Genomic DNA, 24,689 nt, shown 5'->3' on the forward strand with positions numbered 1-24,689 from the left:
AGCACTTATACACTCCATTGCCAAGGGAATGGCAAGCTCTAAACACAAACACTTAAAACCTGTTTAGCTAACATTACAAATTTCAACAGTAACCCATCAGTTTCAAGTACAAATATGACACATTGGAAAATATTTTTAGCATATGTAAAGGGGTTCCATAGCACTGAAATCAATGTGGGAAAGAGTTCCCTAAAGTTAGAAAGCCTGAAAACCACTGTGTTGCTGCAGATCATCAACAAAATACTGACATCAAGAAAACAATGAGCCTTAAACTTACAAGCCTGGTATGCACATTAGTGCCTACACACAGGATGTTGGTGCAACACGGCTGAAACTATGGGTGCTTCATTCCGTGCTTGTTCCTGCCATGCTGCTATGCGTTATGTCCAGATCCGGATTCATGATCTGTTTCTCTCAAACAAGCCATGAGCCGTTATCAAGGCTTGTTCCTGGCTTTACATACATAGGTTGTTTGGACAGAAACAAACTGTAACCTCAGATTCAGACAAACAGGGCAGTCTTTAGCAGATGCGGTGCTGGGGTGCAAATTTCTGCCCAGCGCCCCAAATTACTATGGATAGTGGGGCGCACGTGCAGCTGCGCACTGCCAGCCATGGGGGGGGGGACGACTCTCCCCCATGCAGCTGTGGGACAGCAATCCCCGCAGAGGCTTGGGAGGGAAGCTGCGCCCAGCCAACCATATGGTTGGCGGGGCACAACTTGTAGCCTAACCCTATGCAGGGATCGCTCTCCTCCCAAGGAGGCTTGGGAAGGAAGCTGCATGCCCACCAGCCATATGGTTGGTCGGGCGCAGCTGGCGGGCATGCAGGGAAAGGGGAGGATACCGGCAAAGCCACACAGCTCCCCCACTCACTGGGGCACCCCTGAGAGGCCAGCGCCCTGGTGTGATGCACCACTAAGCCCTATGGGAAAGACGGCTCTGCAGACAAAACACCAAGTCAAACCATGCGCTTGTTTCTCAGCAGTCTGGTAGGAGGAAGGGGGAGCACACTGCATGTTCACATTAAACCATACTTGATTTAATGTTATATGCAAAGAAAACCATAGTCACTTAAGCCCATTTAGCCAAGACATAAATTTCAATTAGACTTCATCACCTTTGTGTAGAAAAATGTCATTATAACAGGGCTTTTGAGTCTAAGTCTCATGCAGTTAAAGCTCCCATAAGAATATGGTACAGTCGTACCTTGGAAGTCAAAAGGAATCCGTTCCAGAAGTCTGTTCGACTTCCAAAATGTTTGGAAACCAAAGTGTGGCTTCTGATAGGCTGCAGGAAGCTCCTGCAGCCAACTAGAAGCTGTGGAAGTCCAGTCAGATGTTCAGCTTCCAAAAATAGTTCGCAAACCGGAAGAGTCACTTCCGGGTTTGCAGCGTCCGGGAGCCAAAACGTTCAAGAACTAAGCTGTTTGAAAACCAAGGTACGACTACATGTTTTCATAAGTACCAGCATTCATTTCAATTACTAAACCACATATCTAGACCACTAAAAAGAAGCTAGCAGAGAAAAGTGTATTATGTTCTACTACAAAAAAGCTAGATGTCCTTAATTGTCTGTCTGGCATTAAACCTCTGACAGAGAGATGCTTTCATAACTGGACAGTGTGTTCCTGTGACTAAGAAGCAAGAGATAGGTCCAAGCCAAAGGAAGAGATTAGATGGTTCCCCCCTACCCTTGTATGGTCACATTTGCCTGCTTTTAGTGCTCTACACAACATGCTAACAGAACTACCTCTGTGGCTGGGCCTCTGAGCTTATATAAGTGGGGAAAATTAAGAAGACTTTGCTACATGAAATGCAGACATCTTGGAAAGCACTTGGTTTAACAGGAATAGAGCACAACATACCCTTTATCCTAATAATGGTGAGGAAAGTATGTAAGAGTACTGAGGAGGATCGCATGGTATCATCCAACACAAATTTCTCTCTTTTATAGGTTGTCTTTCCTGCTGTTATAGGCTATTATTGAAGCTAACCAGATTCCCTCTTATGTAAGGTTTATAAAGCAGTATCAAAGCCTGTTTCGATGCAAAGTTAGAAGGCAATCCTAGACAGCACAGAAATAACTAAACAGACCTCAAGAGTCCCAAGTGGAATGCATTGAGTAAATACAAAATATTACTTTTCATCATAATTCTAGTGACAAGTTAAAAGTCAATTCTAGATATTTAAATTAATCAATCTGGATGCCCTTTTATTTCTGATCAAAACATATTCCAGAAGCAGATTTATAAAAGGCTGCTACAGAGACATTTAGTCAGATGTCACATTATTCTTCCTACTGAGAAGAAAGAAGGCACTGTTCTCTGATGCAATTGATTTCATCAAACTGTAAGACATATGAGAATAAATTCTTACCCTGACCACAATTTTTCTACTTCATTCTATAAAACAGAGCACATGTCATATATTTTTTTCTAACAAGTTGCAGACAAGCTGACTGACAGCAGAACTTGAATGGCTAGAAGAACTAATAATTGAGGCTGGCAACATTAATCAGTTAAAGTAAACTGACATGTAGGATTTAGAGGGGACTGTTCTGGCAGCACCCACATCGCAAATGTAGTGTCCACTTGTACTCTGCTATAATGTCATTAAATGTTCATAAATATTAACTTCAGAAGGAGCCAGTAATCGGGATATGACAATCAGCACAGCTACTGAGAAAGCAAAGTCAACATGAGCAAGAAGGAAACACTTATGTAGAGCCAAAGAAAATGAAGAGATTGAAAGCAAGGGGGTAGAAGACTAGGACTAAATATTGCTAGGTTTAAGGACTTGTTCAAAAACATCTTATTTTAACTTATTTTGCCACAAATCAGCAAAACCTGTGAGCTTGTGAGTAATTTAACTAATGGGCATACACACACACAATTAACCATGTTGTCTGGGGATAATGGGAATCCAACAACAGATTCCCCATCCCTGCCTTATGTAATTAGTAAAAACTGTCCCCTCAATCTGTATGTCCTACTATCTGCTTTTACTTGTTCCATTTGGCCCATTCCCCTTTTACTTACTGTCATGCTTCACTCCCTCCCGTGTTCGCTTGTCTCTTGCTTCAGCTTCACTGAAGTCCCTTAACCCTTTCCCATGACCAGTCTGAACCATAAAACTTCCACATCCTCTTGCTAAAACTTCAATTTCTTAAAATTCTAGCCTCTTAATTTTCTTGAATGTGAGCACTGGAATATAACCCACTAAAATTAAAAAAATTCAAATGCTGAGCACAATATAAAGGATATCATTCCAAAACCAGAAAAACCATGTCACATACATCCAGAATTTTGTTGCTAGGTAGATTCCAAGGGGCAGTGCACTATGCATTGAGTGATCAAAGAATGATCTGCGAAACAAAGAATATAATAGGTTATTACATATTCAAATATGGGTGTGCTAGCTCATTCACAAACAAGTATATATAGCCTTATTTTTAAAAAACAAAGAAACAAACACTAGAGCTTTAAATAACCTGTCCATTTGATACAAAAGGTCTTAATAATCTAAATTACTCAACAACCAGCAAGCACTTTTTTAGACCTCAGAAAGTTGCAAGAGTTCATAATTACTAGGTTCAGAATATGAATCTGTTCAGTTTGTAATGTTCAAATGAAGAAGATTTTACATATGCATGATCAGAGTTCAGGATGACCAGGCTGCTCTGTAAGCATGTTCACCAATGTTGTTAACCACTACATTAAATTATTAATTTAAACTATGTGACCGCCTGAACAGACAGATTTTTGTTTGTTTGTTTGTTTCTAATTTTTGCTTTTTAGGTCAATTTTCCTAATTGTTACTTGCATACATATTACACGTGCTGTCCCCTAACCAGGTCTAGAACAGTTTCATACTCCTGCTTGCTTGTGTTTTGTCAAAGTAGATTTGGAAATAAAGTTTTCTTCTAAAGCCACATTTTGACAGCAGTTAAAAATAAGGCTGAACAGCACTCTCAGCAAAACTCAAAATGATAGTTATTTTAACAGACTTTGAAGAAAAAGCCAAACCCAGAAAATGAGCTGTAGTAATATAATCTCTTATACTTACACAAGAGATTCCAGTGTTTAAAATATTTATCTGACATGTGCTATATTACACTGACAATAAATTTAAGATACTCAACCATGCAAACTTTCTTTGTTTAATAATGTTCTTACTACGAATGCATTTCTCTTTGCCATTAAAATTAGAGTCATTAAAATTAAGAGGCATATAGAGGCTATCATTGTGTTGCACAGGGTTTCTGCTCCAAAACCCTGTGCTTGTCAGTGGAGCCCATGTAAGTCAACCCCACCCCTTTTGTGATGTTTTTGGGCTACTTCCAGGTTCAGAGCCACGCACATATGCACAATCAAGTGTCATTCGAATATGCCTAAACTAGGCAAGGCCTGTAATAATTCTTGTCTTTTTTATCCACTCACTGAATACTAAGATCCCTTTTAAAAAATCCAAAAATATCCTCCTTAAATAAGTCTACTTATTGCAGACCATTACATTATGGAAATAAAAGAGTAGGGTATTTTCATTTCTATAGAAAATAAGCTAATCATTTTATAGAGGGATTTCAATATTTGGTTTGTGAAAGAGGAAACATTACTGTTGGGCAGGCAGACACATTTTCATACAACACAACTAGTTGATGATTCATAATGTGACTGATGTGGTATTTAAGGTTCTTTTTGCTTAGAGCTAAAATATGAATGCCACTTCAATCTAGCACAGTAGGTCTCCTATAAATTAACTGGAAGGCAGGATGGAAGGGCATCAAAACACAATTTTCTTTGCTTATCCTGAACAATCATTTCATGGAAGAGTGAATTAGGTAAAACATTTCCCCCCAAGAATGGGGCTTTTATACATCCGTCAGGATTTTATGTAAAACCAAACTATCTACTCCAACATATTCCCTAATTAAATACTTACTTGGAAAGAAATTGAACCATAGCCCAAACACCACCATACATTAGTCCTTTAATGAGCCAAGAATCAATATCAAGGTCGGCTATAAACCCAACTAGCCAAATAACTAGGAAAGGTGTTCCCAGCATCACTTTCTGACGAAATTCCTACATAAAAAGACAAACAACGATTAACCTGGATATTTATGAACTGTATAAAAAGTAAGTGCTTCATTTTAACACTCAGATACTTCATAGCAAGTTTAATATGTACAAAGAGGGGTTTATCTGCAAGACTAGGAAGGATCCTAGATTCAGAAAAATGCAAGATGCCTAGGATTGGTCAATCATTTCTCACTGCAGTGAGAGGAGAATGGCAAATTTGGGGATGGGAAAGACATGTAAACCCAAGACTCCCGATACCTCCTGGTACAAATTATAGTGGGGTGTCATCTAAGCAGGGTCAGAAATTATTTTTAAAAGAACACATTACATGAGTCATCACGTAAAGATTCTTCTCACCTTATCAGCCCTCAGCTTTCTGAGAAATGATGGATTGTCATATCCCTTTGCCTGCCTTGCCTCCTGTAGATGGTTTATCATCCAAACATTTTTTCTTTGCTTTGCTAAATCAAGTGGTGATTCACCCTGTCAAGAGTGTGAAAGATTAACAATTTTAAAAAGGAAAAAAGCACAACAATTTCACTTTTAGAAATAGTAACTTAAGCATTTAAAACTACTTAAGAGTTTCAAAACATGTAATATTACTATGTTGTTGTTCTTATAAAGCATTATTTTGGTTGCTAATTTATTTTATGCTATGGAGAGTTACTTTCTTCCAATCTTTTCTCAGTTTAATCAGTTTCATCAAATGAAATAAAATCTTTGCTATTTCTGTGTATTGCAACGATGAGTTCATTCATTATCCTTAGTGTGCATATGTAATAATTAATGGGAGTTTAAAAGTTGCTTAGCTCTCTAGTTTGGAACAATTGGTTCTCCCTCAAATATTAACAAGCAGCAATATCCATTCATGGAATTTCACAAACAGTGAACAATGCTTATTGCTTAGTTATCAATGCCATGTACAGTCAGTTGATACAGATGTTCAATCTGTACCTCTTGTGGACTGCATGTGTAGGTGTGTATTCGATTGTTGTTCTGATGCACTTACATGCAGCAAAAAATCAAAATTATACTTGCTTACCCTACTCCTACGAGATTTTCACATTTTGGATTTAACACTTTGATGGGTAGAGTTCCACACACCTAAGTTCTATCAGCATGTTCTATATATCTTTTACTGTGTACAGATTACACATCTGTAGGATTCTGTGTATGTAAGCCCTAAACCATGTGGTTGTTGGAAGCCTTTGATGGGGACCCAGAGCTAATCAGGATTACTCAAATGCAAAGAGAGAGTGTTCCTCTTGAGTTCAGGCATACTCTCTGGCTTGCCTGAACTCAGCACTAAACAGGTGGTCCTGCTGTTTATTTTAGCATTGTTCCAGATTTAATGATGGTGGGAGATGCTTCAGAGAGAGGGTTGGCAATCCACTCTCTGAGTGCCCCCTCCCTATTAAACGTCCTGGAACACTGTTAAAAGCAGGCTGGCATGTGCTTCAGAGAGTGATTTGCAAAGCATTCTCTGAAGCTCCTCTTGCCCTCCTTTAATCATTGCTCCAGCAAGGTATTTTGACAGGTAGGTGAGGCAGTCCACCTGTATGCAGACGGACCATCTGCACACGTAGATCTGACACACACATTAAAAGCACCTGAAAACAGGTAGGTTTTTCACAATTCACTAGTACTCTAAACAACCACCACTAAAAGTCTAAAAATTGAAACAAACTAATGTATTGATTGCGGATACCTGATTGGCAGTTTGTACTATTCACCGAGCATTCAGAAGTACCTTTACTAGCCAAGCAATGACTAATTTTTATAATCTCTTCCCCAATTCAGAAGGTTGAACAGAATGTCCTATAACAGGTACCAATCTACAGCTATTTTAGGCAAATGTGATTCTCCATTCTTCCTCCCCCCCCCCCCGCCCCAGTGCATGCACTGCTAACAATTTGTGGTCGCTTCCCTGAGCAAACCCCACCCACTTTGCGTAAAATAACAATGTCAAAGGACAAAGATATGTGAAGTTATAATCCAATTGCATGAGTTCAGAGCAAGGTAATTCCTTTAGATTACTCTATTGTAGAAATCCTCCCCATCTAAAAAGCAAAAGAAAAACCCAAACTGAAAATTGACTCACAATATATAGAGTGGTACCCTAAATCTATCACAGTGATTTCTTACAGAACCGTACTGCTGATTTACACCTCAAGAAAGAAAGAAAAGGTTGTGACTGTTCTTGCAGTATAGAGGAGGCAAAAAACAACCAACTGAAGGTACCTCCAGCTCCAGTTTTGCACTCCTCCACTCTTCTACTGAAGGTAACTCCCCTCCTAAACAAAGCATTCATGGAGGCTTGAAAAATGGCTGAATCCTCCATCGTTCGGCCCCCGCCTAAAAAAAAACGAGACAGGTACCAGAAACTGAAAAATCACCCAAGGAAAGGCAAATAGCCTTTGAGACCAGAGTACAAATGCCAAGGAGCACACATCTAAATTCCAGAATCAGTAGAGACTAGACACCTAATCAGAGTTAGGCATTTAATTTCTATTGATAGGATTTGTGCACCAAAACCTTATGGGTGACTTGGAAATTTAGCCCAATGATAATCACTGGGGAATTTGAAAGCAGCAAAAACCAGGCAACAATATTTATTGGTCTCCAAAGGGAGAGTTTCCTTCCACCTGAACAGTGTATTGAAAAAGCTTAGGCCACAAAGATATCAATTTACCAAACAGGACTTTCCCCAGCAGAAGCAAAAGAAATGAGCTCAAAAGCAGCTAATGCCCTGCTAGTCAGTACATCCACTCATTTCCTACATTTGCACAGTTTTGGAAACCATTATCAATGATACAGGGAGAGTCTTTTAAAAGAGGCCCCATAGAACATCTGTACTCTGTATCCACGGGGCCTCTTTTAAAGGACTCACCCTGTAGATATAGATGATAGACAGAGAGAGAGAGAGAGAGAGAGAGAGAGAGAGAGAGAGAGAGAGAGAGAGAGAGAGAGAGAGAGATAAGATAGATAGATAGATGAGAGAGAGACCATACAAATCAACTAACCAAATTTGAGGCTTCTCTCAATAATATGAAGCCATGGATGGGGAACCCTCCAGAAGATGGGGGGAGAGGGGCAGGGAATGGAGGACTGCCAAAAATTCCCTCCCTCCCAGTTCTGCTGACAGAAGCCTTATTGTCAGCTGTGTGACTGGATACAATAAGTGACTCTTAAAAGTAGAATTGTAGGTTACTTTTAGAGGGATAACTAGAGTTGCAAAATCAAACTTAAAAGTAGATATGTCTGCTTTTCTTTCAAATATATGGCAGGAAAAGACCACTATATATTAATTACGAATATGTACCGTGTTCCTATATCATAGCAAATGAGATCTGAATCACCAAAAAGCTTCCTAACATAAGCTTCTAGTGTATATTTGTATTTTTACCTAGCAAGTTCTTTAAAGCCACTCTTGTAGCACATTCACATTTAGTATTCATACTTTCCTATTATTTTTCCTGGTCCCGTCCCCCCCATAATCACAATATCCAAGGTAAAAAGGAAATAAAATTACCGTATTTTTCGCCCTATAGGACGCACTTTTCCCCCTCCAAAAATGAAGTGGAAATGTGTGTGCATCCTATGGGGCGAATGAAGGCTTTCGCTGAAGCCTGGAGAGCGAGAGGGGTCGGTGCGCAACGACCCCTCTCGCTCTCCAGGCTTCAGGAAGCTATCCGCTAGCCGTGGGAGACGCAGCTCTCCCACGGCTAGCGGAGAGCTTGCTGGCACCCAGAAGCTTGGGGCGCGCTGCGCTCAGCACGCCGCAAGCTTTGGGCTTCGCGCAGCGCTCCGCTAGCCCTGGGAGAGCTGCGCCAAGTGGTGCGGCTCTCCCACGGCTAGCGGAGAGCAGCCTGTTCTGGGGGCTGGGGTCAGGGGAAGCTCAGGCTTCCCCAGCCCCACACCTGGGGGGGGGGGATTTTTTTCTTTGTTTCCGCCCAAAAAAACTAGGTGTGTCCTATGAGCCGGTATGTCCTATGGGGAGAAAAATACGGTATATCCATACTCAGGCCCTAAATTAGATCACACCAAGATACCTCTCATATTAGTTTTTTTTTATAAAAAAAAGAGGTAGCATGCTTTTGCTCACTTCGGTGCCCTGATGTCTAACAAAGGCATAATACTGCCTGTTCAAAAAGAAATTTATGTTACTGAAGTCATGATGATCTTGCTATCCAATCAAAAAGGCAGGCTTTTCTTTTTATTTTTAAGTGTTAGGTTTAAAAGTGTCTCAGATGAGATGTTCCAGTAAAAACAAAGAATTCTGCAAGTTAAGGGCATAATTTATTATAAGACTTATCACGCCTTTCAAGGATCAAGGGGAGGGAAAACCCTTAAAAGGCTAAAGAATGACAGTAACTTTATCCCTACAATTTCAGCTGAGTGTCAGAAGGCACAGCCAGAAATAAAGCAACAGTTTACAAAAAAAAGTTATTACTCCCCTCAAAGGGTATACCACAATTCAAGGGGTATGATCTGCCATCCTGTTGCAGGGCTTAAGATTCTACAGGCTTCCTCTATTACAAACAACCAGCAACATGTTTGTATCTCTTACAATTTAGAGAGGAGAAAAGAGAGAGAAAATACTTAAACCCACCCCGAGGCCCTGGGACAGGCAGAAAGCCAAGATGATACTCATGAAAAAACTGAGATAACCTACAGAGAAGAAGCTTGCCAAAGTACCCTACTACTCACTTGACTATTTCATTACATACTTCTATTATATACTGGCCAAGGTACCCAGCCATATGCCTAGAAACTCCATGCTAAAACTAAAAACAGCTATTTGATTTCAACCCAATCAAACCGAAATGACGTTCCTGACAGCTTAAAAGGCAAATTCAGGCAGAGAGAACATCCAACTTTTCACTCATTTCTCACCACAGCCTGGGGAAGTTTGCTTTTCTCTGTCAAATCCCTCTGATAACCACATGTAGTGTGAAACACACACAAGAAACCTAACAGTCAATTTTAAGAAATTTATTAAGGATGGTGGTAAGAGAACAAAGGGGAAAGGGAGAATGGGGATTTAGGAAATAAGGAAAACCTTTTAGAAAAAAAACAGGCTAAGTCTATGATCTGTATACTCACAAAGCTAGGGGCTTCATCATAAATAATGCAGCATCTTGGGTGGTCAGAGGGGAGGGTAATGGATGACAGAATGTTGGTATCATTCCAGTTTTTAGGGTTCTCAACCCATGTAAGATTTGATTGACAGATGGCTTTAAACAGCCAATCAGATAAGTGGCACACGGCCAAGAAAGGTGTTACCACCTTTGGGAAGTTGGGAGATGGGGCTGATAAGACCTTAATGACTGCCAGATTTAGCCAACTTCCCTGCTAGATAACAGGCTTTCCTTAGTTGGTGTATTTGGACTTGGTGTGGAGCTACATGGTATGTCTGCCTCTATGTCAGCAGTGGCAGAGGTGTATGGTGGCAGCAATGGCCATACTGAGTTCTCCCACCACCAAACTCAAACACATCTTCACTGCAGCAGCAGTGATGAGTTGCCTCACACTAGAAGCTGGCAGCACAACTACCATTGGGAGCAAGGCCAGTCCTACTACCAGAACCACCAAGAGTTCTCTTATTGTTAAGCAGGAGGCAAGGCTGTGCCACTGGCTAATACTGGCAAGGTCAGCTTGTAAGGTGTGGAACTTGAGCAGGGTATCCCAGAGGAGATGTCAGATGCAGTGTATATCTCACCTGTCACCTGGGAGCAGCCAGACTGCCTCAGCGGGACAGATGGGAAGCACGGATCACTCCCAACAACCAGCTTGATCAGTCACCTCCTACTGCTGAAGTGTGCTGCTTGGTCATTTTAAGAACAACTGCTTAAGAATTTATGACGGACTTTGATTTCCCCCCTCTTCCTTCCCCTTTTCCTTGTGCACCATATTTTTGTAGATTGCAAGCCTGTAGCCTTCTTTTAATTGATTTCATGTATGCCACTCTAGAAGCCTTTTTAGATGAAAAGCGAGCTACAAATCCTCTTAATAATAATGATGATCTTCAGTATCCTTTCAAGAGAGGCAGCAGCATGGCAGTGGTGGGCACTAGGGAGGAAAAGGAACAGCAACCAGCAATTCTCTCTCCTATACTACCACCACTCATCCTGTGAAAAGCCACCAGCCCATCACACCAGCCCAAGCACAAGAGATGGGATTACTTTGAGCTGGCAATGGACCCAAACTATGCCATCTGCCTGCACTGCAGGAAGCAGCTGAGTAGGAGGAAGGTTCCAAGGCATTGCATCACCAGCAACTTTATAATGTACTTGCACAGGCAGCACCAGTCCTCTTGATTAGAGCCCAACAAGTCAATCAGGAAGGGCAACAGGTGCACACGGCAGAATGACTCTCAAGCTGCCCCCCCAAAAAAACACCCAAAAAAGCAGCAGCTCAGGCAGGATACAATGCAGGATACACGGCAGGGAAGTATGGATCCACCAGATGAACGCTTCCAATTCCCATGCCAACCTACTACTAAATCACTTTTCTTGCCGCTTTGTGTGCACTGCTACCTGGGTGCCCATAAACAAAACCACTAGGAGAATACTGAATCCCTTCAGCCACCCCACCCGCAAAAAATCAACTTTAAAGGCGGCTAGTACAAAAACCTTCTTGTCTACAATTTGGCAGGTTCTAAACCTAGGGGGCCTCATACCTCCCCTTTCCATAACAATTGCTGACAAAACACATGGGGAAACAGAGGGAATCTTTTTCTTTTAGCCATTTCCCAAAAGGCTACCCTTTGTGGGAAGAGTCATCCCCTCAGTAAGGAACAAATTTTATCCAATTCTCTTAAAAAAATAACACTGAAGATTATCTATAAATATAATTTAAAGGAGCGCAGCACTAAATCTCCTGGATCTATTTGCCTGTATTTGCAGGCTTTATCCACTCTGAATAGGTTATAACACCTGCAAATTTTACATCCAGTTCTGTCAAAAGGGGGGGAAAGAAAGGTACCATCATTTTTTTAATTTTCCTTTAACAGTGAAGTGGGTTCAGCCTCAGACCCTGCTCTGAATCAGTCAGACTCTGGAAGCACACACTCAAGTTGGTGTAACATCCTGACAACACTTTCCCAGCCCAGGCAAAATGGGGAGGTATGGTTAGTTAGAGTTTTCCTGATTTGTTTGCTCACACCATAAAGGGAGATTTGAAGTAAAAAGTTCATTCAGACCTGAGATACAATCAAAGATGGTCACTGTGTCACTTCAACTGAATTAGTCTTTTTGAAGACACAGTGCCCTGAAAAGTCAAAAGCAGCTCACAACACATAGTTCGCAACAGCTAACAGTTCAAGGAGTCACCTTTTTTCCATACTGCATAAATCCAATTCTGCATTAATATACATCAGTGTTTTATTGAGAGTAGGATCGGTATACTTTTTAGACATCCTAAAAAAGTAATTCAGCAACTAGCTCTGCAGGCAACTCAGCCAGGGGAAGGCAATGATGAATCCTTCTCCACTGCCTTCTTTGCTTCTCTTCCCAGCCTTCTTTAAAAGGCCCAGAGGGAGGGAGAGGAAAAAGGCCACTTTCAAATTTTTGCAACCTCCTTTCTCCTTCCCTCAACCTGGGCTATTTGAGATAACATGGGATGAGTCTTTGTGCAAGAGTTCTAAACATGGCAAAGGGAAGAAAAAATGAGAAAAGGTGTATATTCTTTACTCTTGCAACACTTGCTTAGCAATTTCAAGGAGCACAAACAAACTACAGCAACAAGTCACCTCAAGAGTCTGAATTTTGCTGGCTGCAACTAGTACTCGCCTGTACCTTACAGGTAGGCCTGCTATATGTCTGGAAAATTCTTGACATACCAGGAAATTGGATGCCTAAAATGGAGTCCTGGGGAAAAAATTTGAATTTTAAGAGATGTCTGAAATTTATCTTATGTATGGAAACCTGATTTTTTTATTTCTGTTTTCTGTCACCCACACCCCCCCCCCACTGAGTAGTGGAAGGAATGTCCCCACTTATGTGGGAGACCCAAAGCACGCTTGTGCCCCCAGCCTCCCAACACGAAGCAGCCCCAACTGAGGAGGAGGAGGGGAGTGCGGAGGACAGTGGAAAGAGGGCAAGAGCAGCCCCGAGTATCCACCAACCACCGGGAAAGGGAAATAAAGATGACTCAATTATCCTGCTCCCAACTTCCTCCTCCCCCGAGACACACTGCGTTACCTTCTCAAAGCTGCCATGGCTGCTGCCTGGAGGAAGACAATCACTCCCCTTTTTAGGATGCAGAGCAGGAGGCAAGGAGTCCGTCTAAAAGAGAGGGCACCTGTGGCTACTTGCTCTGGAGCAGGTTCAAAGGAACTTATCTCCTCAGTCCCACTCTCCCAAAGTGGGGGAAGGGGGGCTCTCAACAAAGAATCTTCCTTTCTTTCCCTGCTAGAAGAAGAACCAACTCTTGGAGATGCTGGGGGGGGGGTGTTAGGGTTTTTTTGTTTTTTGGGGGGGCAGGCCAATGACCCTTCCCCCTGTTTTTTTTCCCTTTGAGTGTGTCAGGAATTTTACTTTTTGAAATATGGCAAGCCTACCTGCTGTCCTAGATGCATTTAGATTACCATAGCTGTGTATTCTTAATACATAGCAATATTTTGTATCAACCCATCAATATTTTTACCAACAGGCAGTGTAGCAGAACCAATGTGTACTGTCCATCATGCACAGATTAGGGTGTAGAGACAACACAGATATATGTTTACTCTACCCTGCGTCTATTAAGGATAATGAAAAGAGAAAAACAACAGGTAAAAGGAACAAAACAGCATGGGCCGGCAAAATATGGCAGAATACCTATGATTTTGCACAATACTTGCAAACAAAGAGAGCGAGCTTTTAATCCCCAATACAGAGTCAACAAAAGGCACAAAGATACATAATTTCTTCTACTGTACTGACTGGAAGGGAGGGATTATTTAGCTTTCTGGTGCAATCAAGTGTAAGTGGCCTACTGGTGCCTTCCAAGAGATACCTGCTTCAATTCTTTGTATTAGCCTGCAGCATTTTACTAATATTATGAATAGGAGCTTTCAGTTCAAGTATCTGACCACTTTTGTTTATTCTCTCTTCCAAACATTTCAAAGACTAAATAAAATATTCTCCCTGCAACTCTTATCTGCCAAAATGGAGAAAGCTTCCTGAGCTTTCTCTATAACGTATCAATATGTTACTTTATTTATGTATGTGGTTACACGTTCTTATATGTTGTTTCTTTTTATTGGTATCCCATTGAAAAAGTATGTCTGTAGAAAGGTACCATGGCATACTGCTGCTTGCCATTAACTGAAGAGAAAACACACATGTTCCAGACTAGAGCAGCTGTATTTAGGGAGATCTAGAAGTAAACGAAGACATATTGACAGTAGAGAATTTTAAGTGAAAATTGCTTCGTATGAAAGCAATGTTATAAACACTGGGTTGTATCCAACTGGATTTAGGTTAGTCAATAATTTAACTTGGTTTATTCTGAGAATAACCAATGTTGGATACAACTGGGGTGGCAGGAAGCTAAGTGGGAAAGGGCTCAAGGAGATAAGGGAGTTAAACTAGCCCAATCCAAGTCATGGCAGCTCAAAGCACAAAGGTGGAGTACTAAAATCATGAGTGTGGGTGGGAGGGATAGGAGGATGTGCATGAAATGGTAGGGACTGAGGGTAGAAAAGCATAGCAGTGAGCATGGGTTTAGAATAAGAGGAAAGAGGGTTCATGGATGTACAGGATGCAAGTGGGAGAACCTCCCATAGTTGTATGAACCAGAGTACCTGATTTTCACATGGATCAGAACCAACCAACCGAATGTGCAAACATGATTTACCTTGATATTTTGGGCATCAACATTTGCTCCAGCTTCTAGAAGAAGACTAATCACTGTGGTATTTCCTGCTAGCACTGCCCAATGTAGTGCTGTGTTCTTATGATATTTGTCTCCCAGATTCACTGAAACGTTAAAAGTAAGTAGCAACCGAGTGGGGTCCACACTGCAAAATAAAAGCAAAATTAAAGCCATAAAAACAAGGACTTATCATTATCTTCATATTAATCCAGGGATCAGATCCCCTTGGTGATAATTCATTTGATCAATACTAATCAGATTTCTTTCTCCAGTATTAAAAGCACTAATGAGCAGGGGGAGGGGATCTTCTTCCATGGAACTCTATAAAATACTCTATAAAATAAGTTAATGATTAGGGTTGGGTTTTTTTACTTTCTGAGGCAGCATTTCATACAGAGAGCCCCAATTCCCAGAAGCAGTAAAAAAAAAATATCATTAGCAATTCTAAGACAAGACTAGATATTTGATCTGCATTGCATAAATTAATATTCTTCCCCCTCCTTATCTCAGATGCCCAGGGGTCAATTTCAACAAGAAATCACAAAAATGACATTTCAGCTTATATCTAGGATATTAACAGAGGGAGGGAGTGAGAACATAGTTCAGTGGTCCCCAAACTGCTATGTGCTAGATGCTGTATGATTCTTAAATGTATTGTACTACTTCTTTTATTTCTTATATTGTATTTTATTTCATTGTATTACAATTTGAATTCCATATAATTAAAATTGTGTGCTATTTACAGCCACAGACAACTGTATGAAAACCCCCAACCTGGTTTAGACATACAGTTGGACCTGCCTTCAAAATGTGATGTTCCTTCTTTCGAAAACAGTATTACTATTTAGTCCCTTTTCAAAAGTTTTATTTTTCTTAACCCAGACAATACTGGTGATAGTTCAATCTGAAGAATATTTGACTACTCAGAAAACACACAAAAATAGCCAGCTTCTGCTCAGAGTAGACTACTGAAATTAGCAGGATTAGGTTAGTCATGTTCAAGACTTTTTTTTAGCCAGAGCTCACCAGAACACAGTTACAGCACCTTTCAGGTGGGTGCCACTGCCATAAGAGAACAAGGGAGGTGTTCATGGTGAATTACAGTACCTCTTTTTCTAGAAAAATAGAACTGATTATGTCCATTCATTTCAAAAGGGCTTATTGTGAGTACGTTTAATATTGGATGTAGTCCAAAGATTTTGACTCTTCTTCTCCATAATAACCTAAAGTTGGGACAGAATTTTGAAAATGGGGGAGGTGTGCTGAACCTAGAAAATATCTTGTGTCTGTCTCTGAAGATGATAACTGGAAGGAAAGTGTGTAAAAAATCCACTTTGTGTAAATGCCAAAAAGACAGATATTTTCAACATATGTCAACAAAACACGCTAGGAATGTTGGTCCCAATGTGACATTCCTGTAATGCTGAATCAGTTTTCCTACTCATGAATGCTTAGAAATAAAGCTCCCTTTACTAAAATAACAAAAAAAAAAAAAAAAAGATTAATCACCTCTAAGGTAAAAATATTACACATTTTGTATAGTTCATTATTCTATTTGATTAGTACAAAAAGCTTCAGATTGGTCTAGTTTTGAATGAGCAAATTACCTGTGTGTTCTATAAGCTGCCCACATCAAAGGAGTCATTCCATTTTGATCCATCATATCTACATCCTGATGAAAAGAGCAACAGTAATCAGACATGCACATTTCTTGAAGTTGAAGAAAAAATATCAAGGACAAACTTCCAGATGTCTAGTCTTGAAGGGCTCAATAAATCATTATAAACCAGGGGTAGGAACCTGTGGTCCTTTGGATGTTATAGGACTCCCAACTTACATAAGCCCCAGTCACAATAGCCAATGCCCCCAGATGAAGTGAACTGTAGTCCAGGAACATCTGGAGGACCACATGTTTCCCATCTCTGTTAAATGGTGTTAAATGGTACAGTGATATAAATAAGCAAATATTTTAAATAGTGAGGTTTTCACACACTGAAAAATGCCTAATAAACCACATTGTATGCATGTAATATAAGAGATCAAACATCATAATATATGCTACAGCACCATCTGCTGTTACAACTCTGCCATTTTTGCAAATGAACTACCCAAATAATATGTACATCTTCCAATCAGAATTAACAATGAAGTAGGAAGAATGAAATAATCGCACTGGGCAGGATCCAAAGAAATTTTCAACTGGTTCTGTGGACTCACTTCTGTTTCTTGAACAGATGGCTTCCATGCCATGTTTCAAATAGCTTTCAAAGAGGAGGGAACCTTGTTATACATTATAGTGTTTTGTGCAATGTAAGAAAGTTAAGAATCAAGAATATTCCACTCTATAGGTACAAGACTTTGGCTGTTTGACTAAAGGAATCTTTGGATGTGAACAATAATCTGAAATTCCTCGTATTTAACAATATCGTATTGGTTAAAGTTAATCTACAGTTCAATCCTTTTAAGAGTAACAGATGCTTCAGAAATAATCTGCATATGCAGGGACAAACTTGAAAACCATGAAGATTTGATACGGGTCCATTAGATGTAACTTTGAGCTCTGCTTGTCCCATGATAATGAATGCTTTTCAACTTGTGCAGCTCAAGGACATAGAGAGGATCTTTGGAAATCTGAGACTTACCACATCTGTGCCAGAACCCTGCCCTTCCTGGCTCATTAAAGGGCCAGTGGGTCATGGGTCGAGTGGATAAAGGGAGTGGTCAATGTCTCGCTTAAAACAAGACAGGATCTCAGCATTTATAAGACCAATACGAACTGAAAAAGCCCTCCCTGAATCCCACCATATTGGATAATTATTGGTAAGTTTCCAATATCCCATTTACTGTATGGGCAAGGTACTGGAATGTGTGGTGGTATCTCAGCTCTGTGGGTTTCTTGATGAGATGGATTATCTAGATCCATTTCAATATGGTTTCAGGCCTGGCTATGGGAAACAGACAGCTTTGGTCACCTTGATGGATGACTTACAACAGGGAATTGAACTGGGGGAATGTCCTTGTTGATTCTGCTAGACCTCAACTCTGACTGCTAGACCATGGTGCTGCATCTGCACAGACCTTATATTTCATACATACATTTTATTAAGCAGATGCACTATCTAGAATACAAATGTAAGAAAAATGTACAGCAATCAGCAGCAGGAAAAAAATTGTGATGCATCACGGTCTGTATCTGACCATGTTGTACTCAAAACTGATAATCAGAATAGACCCACTAAAGCTCATTAATGTCAATGGGATTATTCAGAGTATAACTTGGTCAGGCGCAACCCAATGGATTCCATCCAACCAAGTTGCACTTGGAATAAGCCATGTTAACTAACATCGGATACAATATCATTAACCCTTCTGAGAAGAAAATACATTTGAATTATAGCTACCTACCCACACATACCTACCCTTTAGATCTAGGTAAACCAGAGACATACATGAACAATGTACCTTAAGAATGGAACATCCTTAATATTAATTATTTTTTTTGGATTACACGTTGAAATTTTACCTAGACATACTCTATTTTCCTTCCCATTCCTTTTTCTTTTCAAGACTGTGCACTTTCAGGCAGGGACTGATTTTTCTTTTAATACAAGTGCAACGCTTAAAAAACTTACTGACCTTATAACTGCTTGTTATCTTATTCTTCATCATCATCAATGAAAAGGAGAACAAATTAGTGTTTAACAGTAGAATGTCTTGGCCAAAAAATGTAAAAAAAAAAAATCTCCACCTAATTAAATTCTGTAATAATGCGGACAGGATCCATTCCGGAGCTCCAGTCAGATCCCGAGGTTTCCGCAACTGGAGGGACTGCTTCTGCTGATGCTGTAGAGCACTTCTAAGCATGTGCGCGCGGCGAAACACTTCCGGGTTTGCCACTTTCACAACCCAAAGTTTACGTTACCCGAGGGTAATGTAAGCCAAGGTGCTACTGTATGTGATCCTTGAATAATGAAGAGCTCAGAGAGAAACATGGAGTAAAATGTGGAGGTCCTACTCCATAGGTATGGTACAACTGATCAAGGATTTTTATTCAAACAATGCAAAATTGATGGTGCAATCCTAAGCATGATTAATTCAGAAACAACTTTTACTGAGTTAAACAGGACTTACTGTGAGGTAAGTGTGCAAAGAATTACAGCTCCAATAGTAGCTTATTAATCTGGAGAACAACTTCATTTTGTGATATATAAGGATGCGTTAAAAAACCCAGGAAGACTGGGTCTTTAGATTCTACCACCACTAAAAACTACAGAAAGTTAAGTACATACATACCTGCCCCTTGGCTATTAAATAAGCAACTATCGAGGTATGTCCAAACTGAGCTGCCAAATGAATACAACTACATCCTTCCCCATCAATTAATGATGGATCTGCACCATATTTCATTAGCTGTACAACCATTGATAAATGACCCTGTCTGAAATAATAAGAATATAAGATTGAAAAACCTTTAGACTGTAGTAAACCACATTAAGAACTTTACATTGACAAACATTAAGGTTCAACAAATCAAAGAACTCAAAAAAACAGGGTTTGCAATGTATTTTGAATCCTAGTTAAGCAACACAGGTTTATTTTTATCTTGGTACAAATAAATGCACATATAGAAGGAAGCAAACATGTATCTGATCCCCTGATATCTGGCAGGGTCATCTATCCACTAGACACCTTGTCCTAAGTTAAGGAAGACAACAGGGTTCCACAAGTAGAAAGAAGATGCAATGGAAAAAAATAGTGCAAACTCATAAGAGCGTGGTCATTTCGACACCATAAATTTAAAGCAATCTTAAACCACTTTAACAGCCATGACTTCACTCTAAGAATCCTGAGAACTGCAGTTTGTTGTGGGTGCTGGGAATTGTAGCTCTGGGAGGTACCTCCAAATAACTCTCAGCACTCGTAACAAACTACAACTCCCAGGAGTTTTGTGGCAGGGCAAGCCATGACTGCCAAAGTGGTATAGGAGTGTTTTAAATGTATGGCGAGGATGTGACCTGAACAAGCCACACAATGCAATAGCTGTGTTTGGAGCACATCTGTTCCAGCTGTTTATTCGAGTCACACAATCCTGCGTGGATAGCACTCTACTTTTGGGTTTTGTTCCAAGAACTCAAAAACATCCTCCCACCCCAATTTTTTTAGCTGCTCAAAAATAAGCTACTTTAAATTTACTTAGTCAACTTGTCCTGTTGTCAAAACCACACAGAAGATAAGAATTTTATTTGGGGTATTTCTAGTCATTAAGAATTTGGACAGCCAAGCACCTGGAAGTTCTATCTTTCTGTAACTTAACCAATCTGTTTTTTAAACTTCTACATGGTTTTTATTGTCTATGCTCATGATAGATTTTTAAATATTTTGTTCTGAATAGCAGTATACAAATATATCCATACTATCTATAAACAGACGATCTATAAATAAAATCAAGAGAAGGACATGAGTGAAAGTGCCTTTCTGTCACTGTTGTTCCCCAGCAACTCATAATCAGCAGCATGCTGCCTCCAATCCTGAAGGCAATATATAATCATCATTAATATTAGGAATTGACAGCCTTATCCTCCATTAATTCACTTAATCCCCTTTTAAAGCTACCCAAGTTGGTGGCCATTACTGCATCGTTTGGTAATAAAAGCCTTAGTTTAACTATGCACTGTCAAGAAGTATTTCTTTTTGTCTGCCCTACCATTCAACATCACTGGATGAGCCAGATTCTAGAACGATGACAGAACGGAAAAACATCTTCATATCCATTTTCTCCACACTCTGCATAATTTTATTTGCATTTATCATGCCTGCCCCCATCCCTTATCTCCTCCCCCCAACTAAGAAACCCCAAACTTGTAACCTTTCTACATGAGGACATTTCTCCAGCCCCTTGATCATTTTGGCTGCATTGGCTGCATCTTTTCCAGCTCTTCAATGTCCTCTCTGAGATGCAGTGATTAATAATCAACAAATTTCCTCTGACAAAACTGAAGAGAAAAACGCTGAAATCTTCCCCACCTTGTTGCCCAGTGAAGTGGTGTGGAGTTCAGGTCCCCTCCTAGCTGGTCAACAATAGCACCTTTTGATATGTAGTACCTGCAGTCATAAAACAGGTGCAAATGTAGTAATGCAAGATAGTAATTAAAGACATGGTTATAAAGAGGTGTAACACATTAAGAGCAACTATGGAAATGAATATAATTTCACAGCTTGCCCAGTGATTATGTTCTCCTTTATAACAGTGGCTTAAGATTAAGGAGAAACCAGGTACTTTTAAAGTGACTAGAGGTTAAATAACATATTTATAATTATCATTTATTTTAATATACAGCAATTAACTAATGAAAAAAGTTTTGACATGGGAGAGTATCCATGCTATCAGCATTACTTTTTGACTGAGGAAAGAAAATCACACCACACACAAGTCCATATCCACTGTAGAGAGGAAACACTGCAATTTAAAACATCACAACGCAAGGAGCATCCTCAGAAGTCTTACGGGCAGTGTAAAGCCAGTGTCCAACATCAACCTCCTTGTACACTGAGGTCATCTGCAATGCTTTCTTTTGAGTGCCCCTCACTGATGAGGTGGATGATGACTGGAGAAACGATATTTTCAGTTGTGACACACCATTTATGGAATTTCTCCCCCAAGAATGCTTGCCTGATGCCTATGCATCTATCTCTTCAGTGACAAAACAACACCTTTCTATTCTTCGGGGCCTTAAAAGCAATGTTTTTCATTTGTTGGTTTTTCTACATTTATCTTCTTTTTAAAAAAATGGTCTCCTTATTCTGCTTTCTTGAGCTTTTTGGTTTTGTTCATAGAATATATATAATCTTATGAATAAAATCTCAGAAGTTGCATTTCTATAGAGCTCATCAATATAAGCAAACTGATATCTACAGTGCTAGTGAAATCCATAGCTATTAGGAGGCTGCATAAGAAGTCTGTTGATGGTCCACCTCCCCTCCGCACTAAGCAGTGTTCCTGGGATTCTCTGAGGACCTGCCTAACAGCAGATCCTTTTCAGATCAGTTAACACATGCAATGGAACATCACTGCACAGGAAAATTGAAATATACTGTTAAAAAACATGACAACCAAAAGCCATAAGTAATGTTGACTTCATTTTTGGTATCATCTATATTTATTTATTTATTTGGAAATATTTATAAGCTATTAATCAGAGCAGTATGTATCATAAAATTGTAGTTAAAATACACCTAACACCTTCAAAACTATTTAAAAACAATATACATGATATAATTATCATTACCACACAGATAAAATCAATAGGTAAGGAGTTGCAAAGGACATGTACTGCTACACTAAAACAGCGACTCCTTGCAAATGCAGAACAAATACTATGTGACACCTGTAGAAGTGCAAGTTCTGCAGATATAAGCAGTCAACTAGGCATGTGTAGGCAATGTGATTCTTGAAGTAAACTGGCCCCAAGTTGTTATTGCACTAACTGCAGTTTCCAGATCAGCCACAAGGCAAGTTCCACATAAAAGTGCATTGTAGTAATGCAACCTTGAAGGAACCAATATGGCCAAGAAGGGTCACACTCTTATACAGTGGTGCCTCGCAAGACGAAATTAATTCGTTCCGCAAGTTTTTTCTTCTTGCGAGTTTTTCGTCTTGCGATGCACGGTTTCCCATAGGAATGCATTGAAAATCAATTAATGCGTTCCTAGGGAAACCGACTTCAGACCAGGTCCGGGGACAGTCTGTCCCCCGACCTCTTCTGAAGGCTGGGGGGGGGGGACAAGGGCTTTTCTTCCCACCCCCAGCATTTTAAAAAACCCCGGGACAGCGGAGGGCTTCTCCGCTGTCCGGGGCGATTTAAAAGCCCCTGGGAAGGCAGGCAGGGGGGACAAAGACTTTTGCCCCCCGCCAGCCTTCAGAAGAGGTCCTGGACCTCTTCTGAAGGCTGGCGGGGGCGAAAGTCTTTGCTCCCCCCCTGCCTTCAAAAGCTGTCCGGCCAAGGCTTCGCGGACCTCTCCGCCAGCAGCGGCAGCGCTGGCGCTGCTGGCGGAGAGTGGCCGGCATGCCGAAGCCTGCGCGCGCTGACATCAGCGCGCCCAGGCTTTGCGGACCTCTCCGCCAGCAGCGGCAGCGCTGCCGCTGCTGGCGGAGAGTGGCCGGCATGCCGAAGCCTGCGCGCGTTGACATCAGCGCGCCCAGGCTTCGCGGACCTCTCCGCCAGCAGCGGCAGCGCTGCCGCTGCTGGCGGAAAATGCTGGCGCTGGGGAGCAAAGCCTTTCGGCCCCCGCCAGCCTTCCTGGACCTCTTCTGAAGGCCGGAGGGGGGGAAGGCTTTGCTCCCCACCGCTAGCATTTAAAAGAGGTCCCCGGAGATTTCCCTATGGGCTTTCGTCTTGCGAAGCAAGCCCATAGGGAAATTCGTTTTGCGAAGCGCCTCCAAAATGGAAAACCCTTTCGTCTAGCGGGTTTTCCGTCTTGCGAGGCGTTCGTCTTGCGGGGTACCACTGTACCTGCAGAAGTTGGTAGAATGAAGCTTTGGGGAGTGACACAAAACCATGCAGTATAAAAAGTCATAGCTATTTAAATTACTTTGCTTTAATGCACTCATTTATTCTAATATAAAGGTAAAGGGACCCCTGACCATTAGGTCCAGTCGTGGCCGGCTTTGGGGTTGTGGCGCTCATTTCGCTTTATCGGCCAAGGGAGCCGGCGTACAGCTTCCAGGTCATGTGGCCAGCATGACTAAGCCGCTTCTGGCAAACCAGAGCAGTGCACAGAAACGCCGTTTACCTTCCCACTGGAGCGGTACCTATTTATCTACTTGCACTTTGACGTGCTTTCGAACTGCTAGGTTGGCAGGAGCAGGGACCGAGAAATGGGAGCTCACCCCGTTGCGGGGATTCGAACCACTGACCTTCTGACCTATTGATGTATGCTTCTAATGATGAATTCATTTTGGTAGGAGAGTACTACTTACTTCACTAAATCTAATCTATTGTTGATTGCAGCCCAGTGAAGAAGTGTAACATTTTCTTTATCTGGTTGCCGTACATCATAGCCCGCTTCCACCAACTCTCGACAACGTTCATAAATTCCATACCTAGACAAAAGATTCAATTATGATAATCAGATATTTTGGACAAATAAAGACAAAGCAGATTTGAATCCTAATATCTTATTTTATATATACTGCGACTGTGATTTTAAAAACATAGGACACAATCTATAAAAAATACCAGTGTGTCCCCATGGAGCTCAGTTACTTTATTTTCCTTCCTCAGATGTTCCTTGATGCGAGCTGTAGTTTATTCACAATCTACCCTTCACATACTTCCAAGGTCCCAGATGTCAAGTTGTGCTTGCCCTTCACAATCAATTATTTCAATCAAAACTGAATACATTTTCAGTACTAAAACCAAGGTGAGGCCAAATTTGTTGGTCATATTAATCACAGTAAGAATGTATATTTTATGATACTGTTGCAAGCCTTGCATTTTACTGTTTCTAAATACTTAAGCAAATGGAGTAAGATCTAATTAAGTCATACCTGGAGTAAACCTACTGAAATAAGTGAAAATTTACCTGCCCATTGATTTCAATAGTTCTACTCCAAGTAGGACAAACACTGGATATCACCCATGATTAATTACTAAAGCCAAAATTGTGTATTGTCAAAACCCATTTGATTCAATGGCAGGTGGGATTGCCAAAGTCATTTCCCCCCAAACCCCACCCTCTTTCTTTTCT

General features: G+C 40.7%; 1 protein-coding gene across 2 annotated transcripts in view; it reads right to left on the minus strand.

The window, feature by feature from the left end:
• ZDHHC17 (zDHHC palmitoyltransferase 17) overlaps positions 1-24,689 on the minus strand; it is a 56,142-nt gene that overhangs the window by 12,519 nt on the left and 18,934 nt on the right. For both annotated transcript variants that reach the window (XM_081211239.1, XM_081211240.1), the window contains exons 3-10: positions 23,920-24,042; positions 20,967-21,044; positions 19,236-19,380; positions 16,550-16,614; positions 14,925-15,087; positions 5,439-5,564; positions 4,942-5,084; positions 3,262-3,364 (exon numbers count right to left, since the gene is read on the minus strand). In XM_081211239.1, coding sequence (XP_081067365.1) covers positions 3,262-3,364; positions 4,942-5,084; positions 5,439-5,564; positions 14,925-15,087; positions 16,550-16,614; positions 19,236-19,380; positions 20,967-21,044; positions 23,920-24,042 — 946 coding nt within the window. The remainder of the gene's footprint in view (positions 1-3,261; positions 3,365-4,941; positions 5,085-5,438; positions 5,565-14,924; positions 15,088-16,549; positions 16,615-19,235; positions 19,381-20,966; positions 21,045-23,919; positions 24,043-24,689) is intronic.

The sequence above is a fragment of the Podarcis bocagei genome, assembly GCF_964188305.1.
Source record: "Podarcis bocagei genome assembly, chromosome: 10".
NCBI lineage: Eukaryota > Metazoa > Chordata > Lepidosauria > Squamata > Lacertidae > Podarcis > Podarcis bocagei.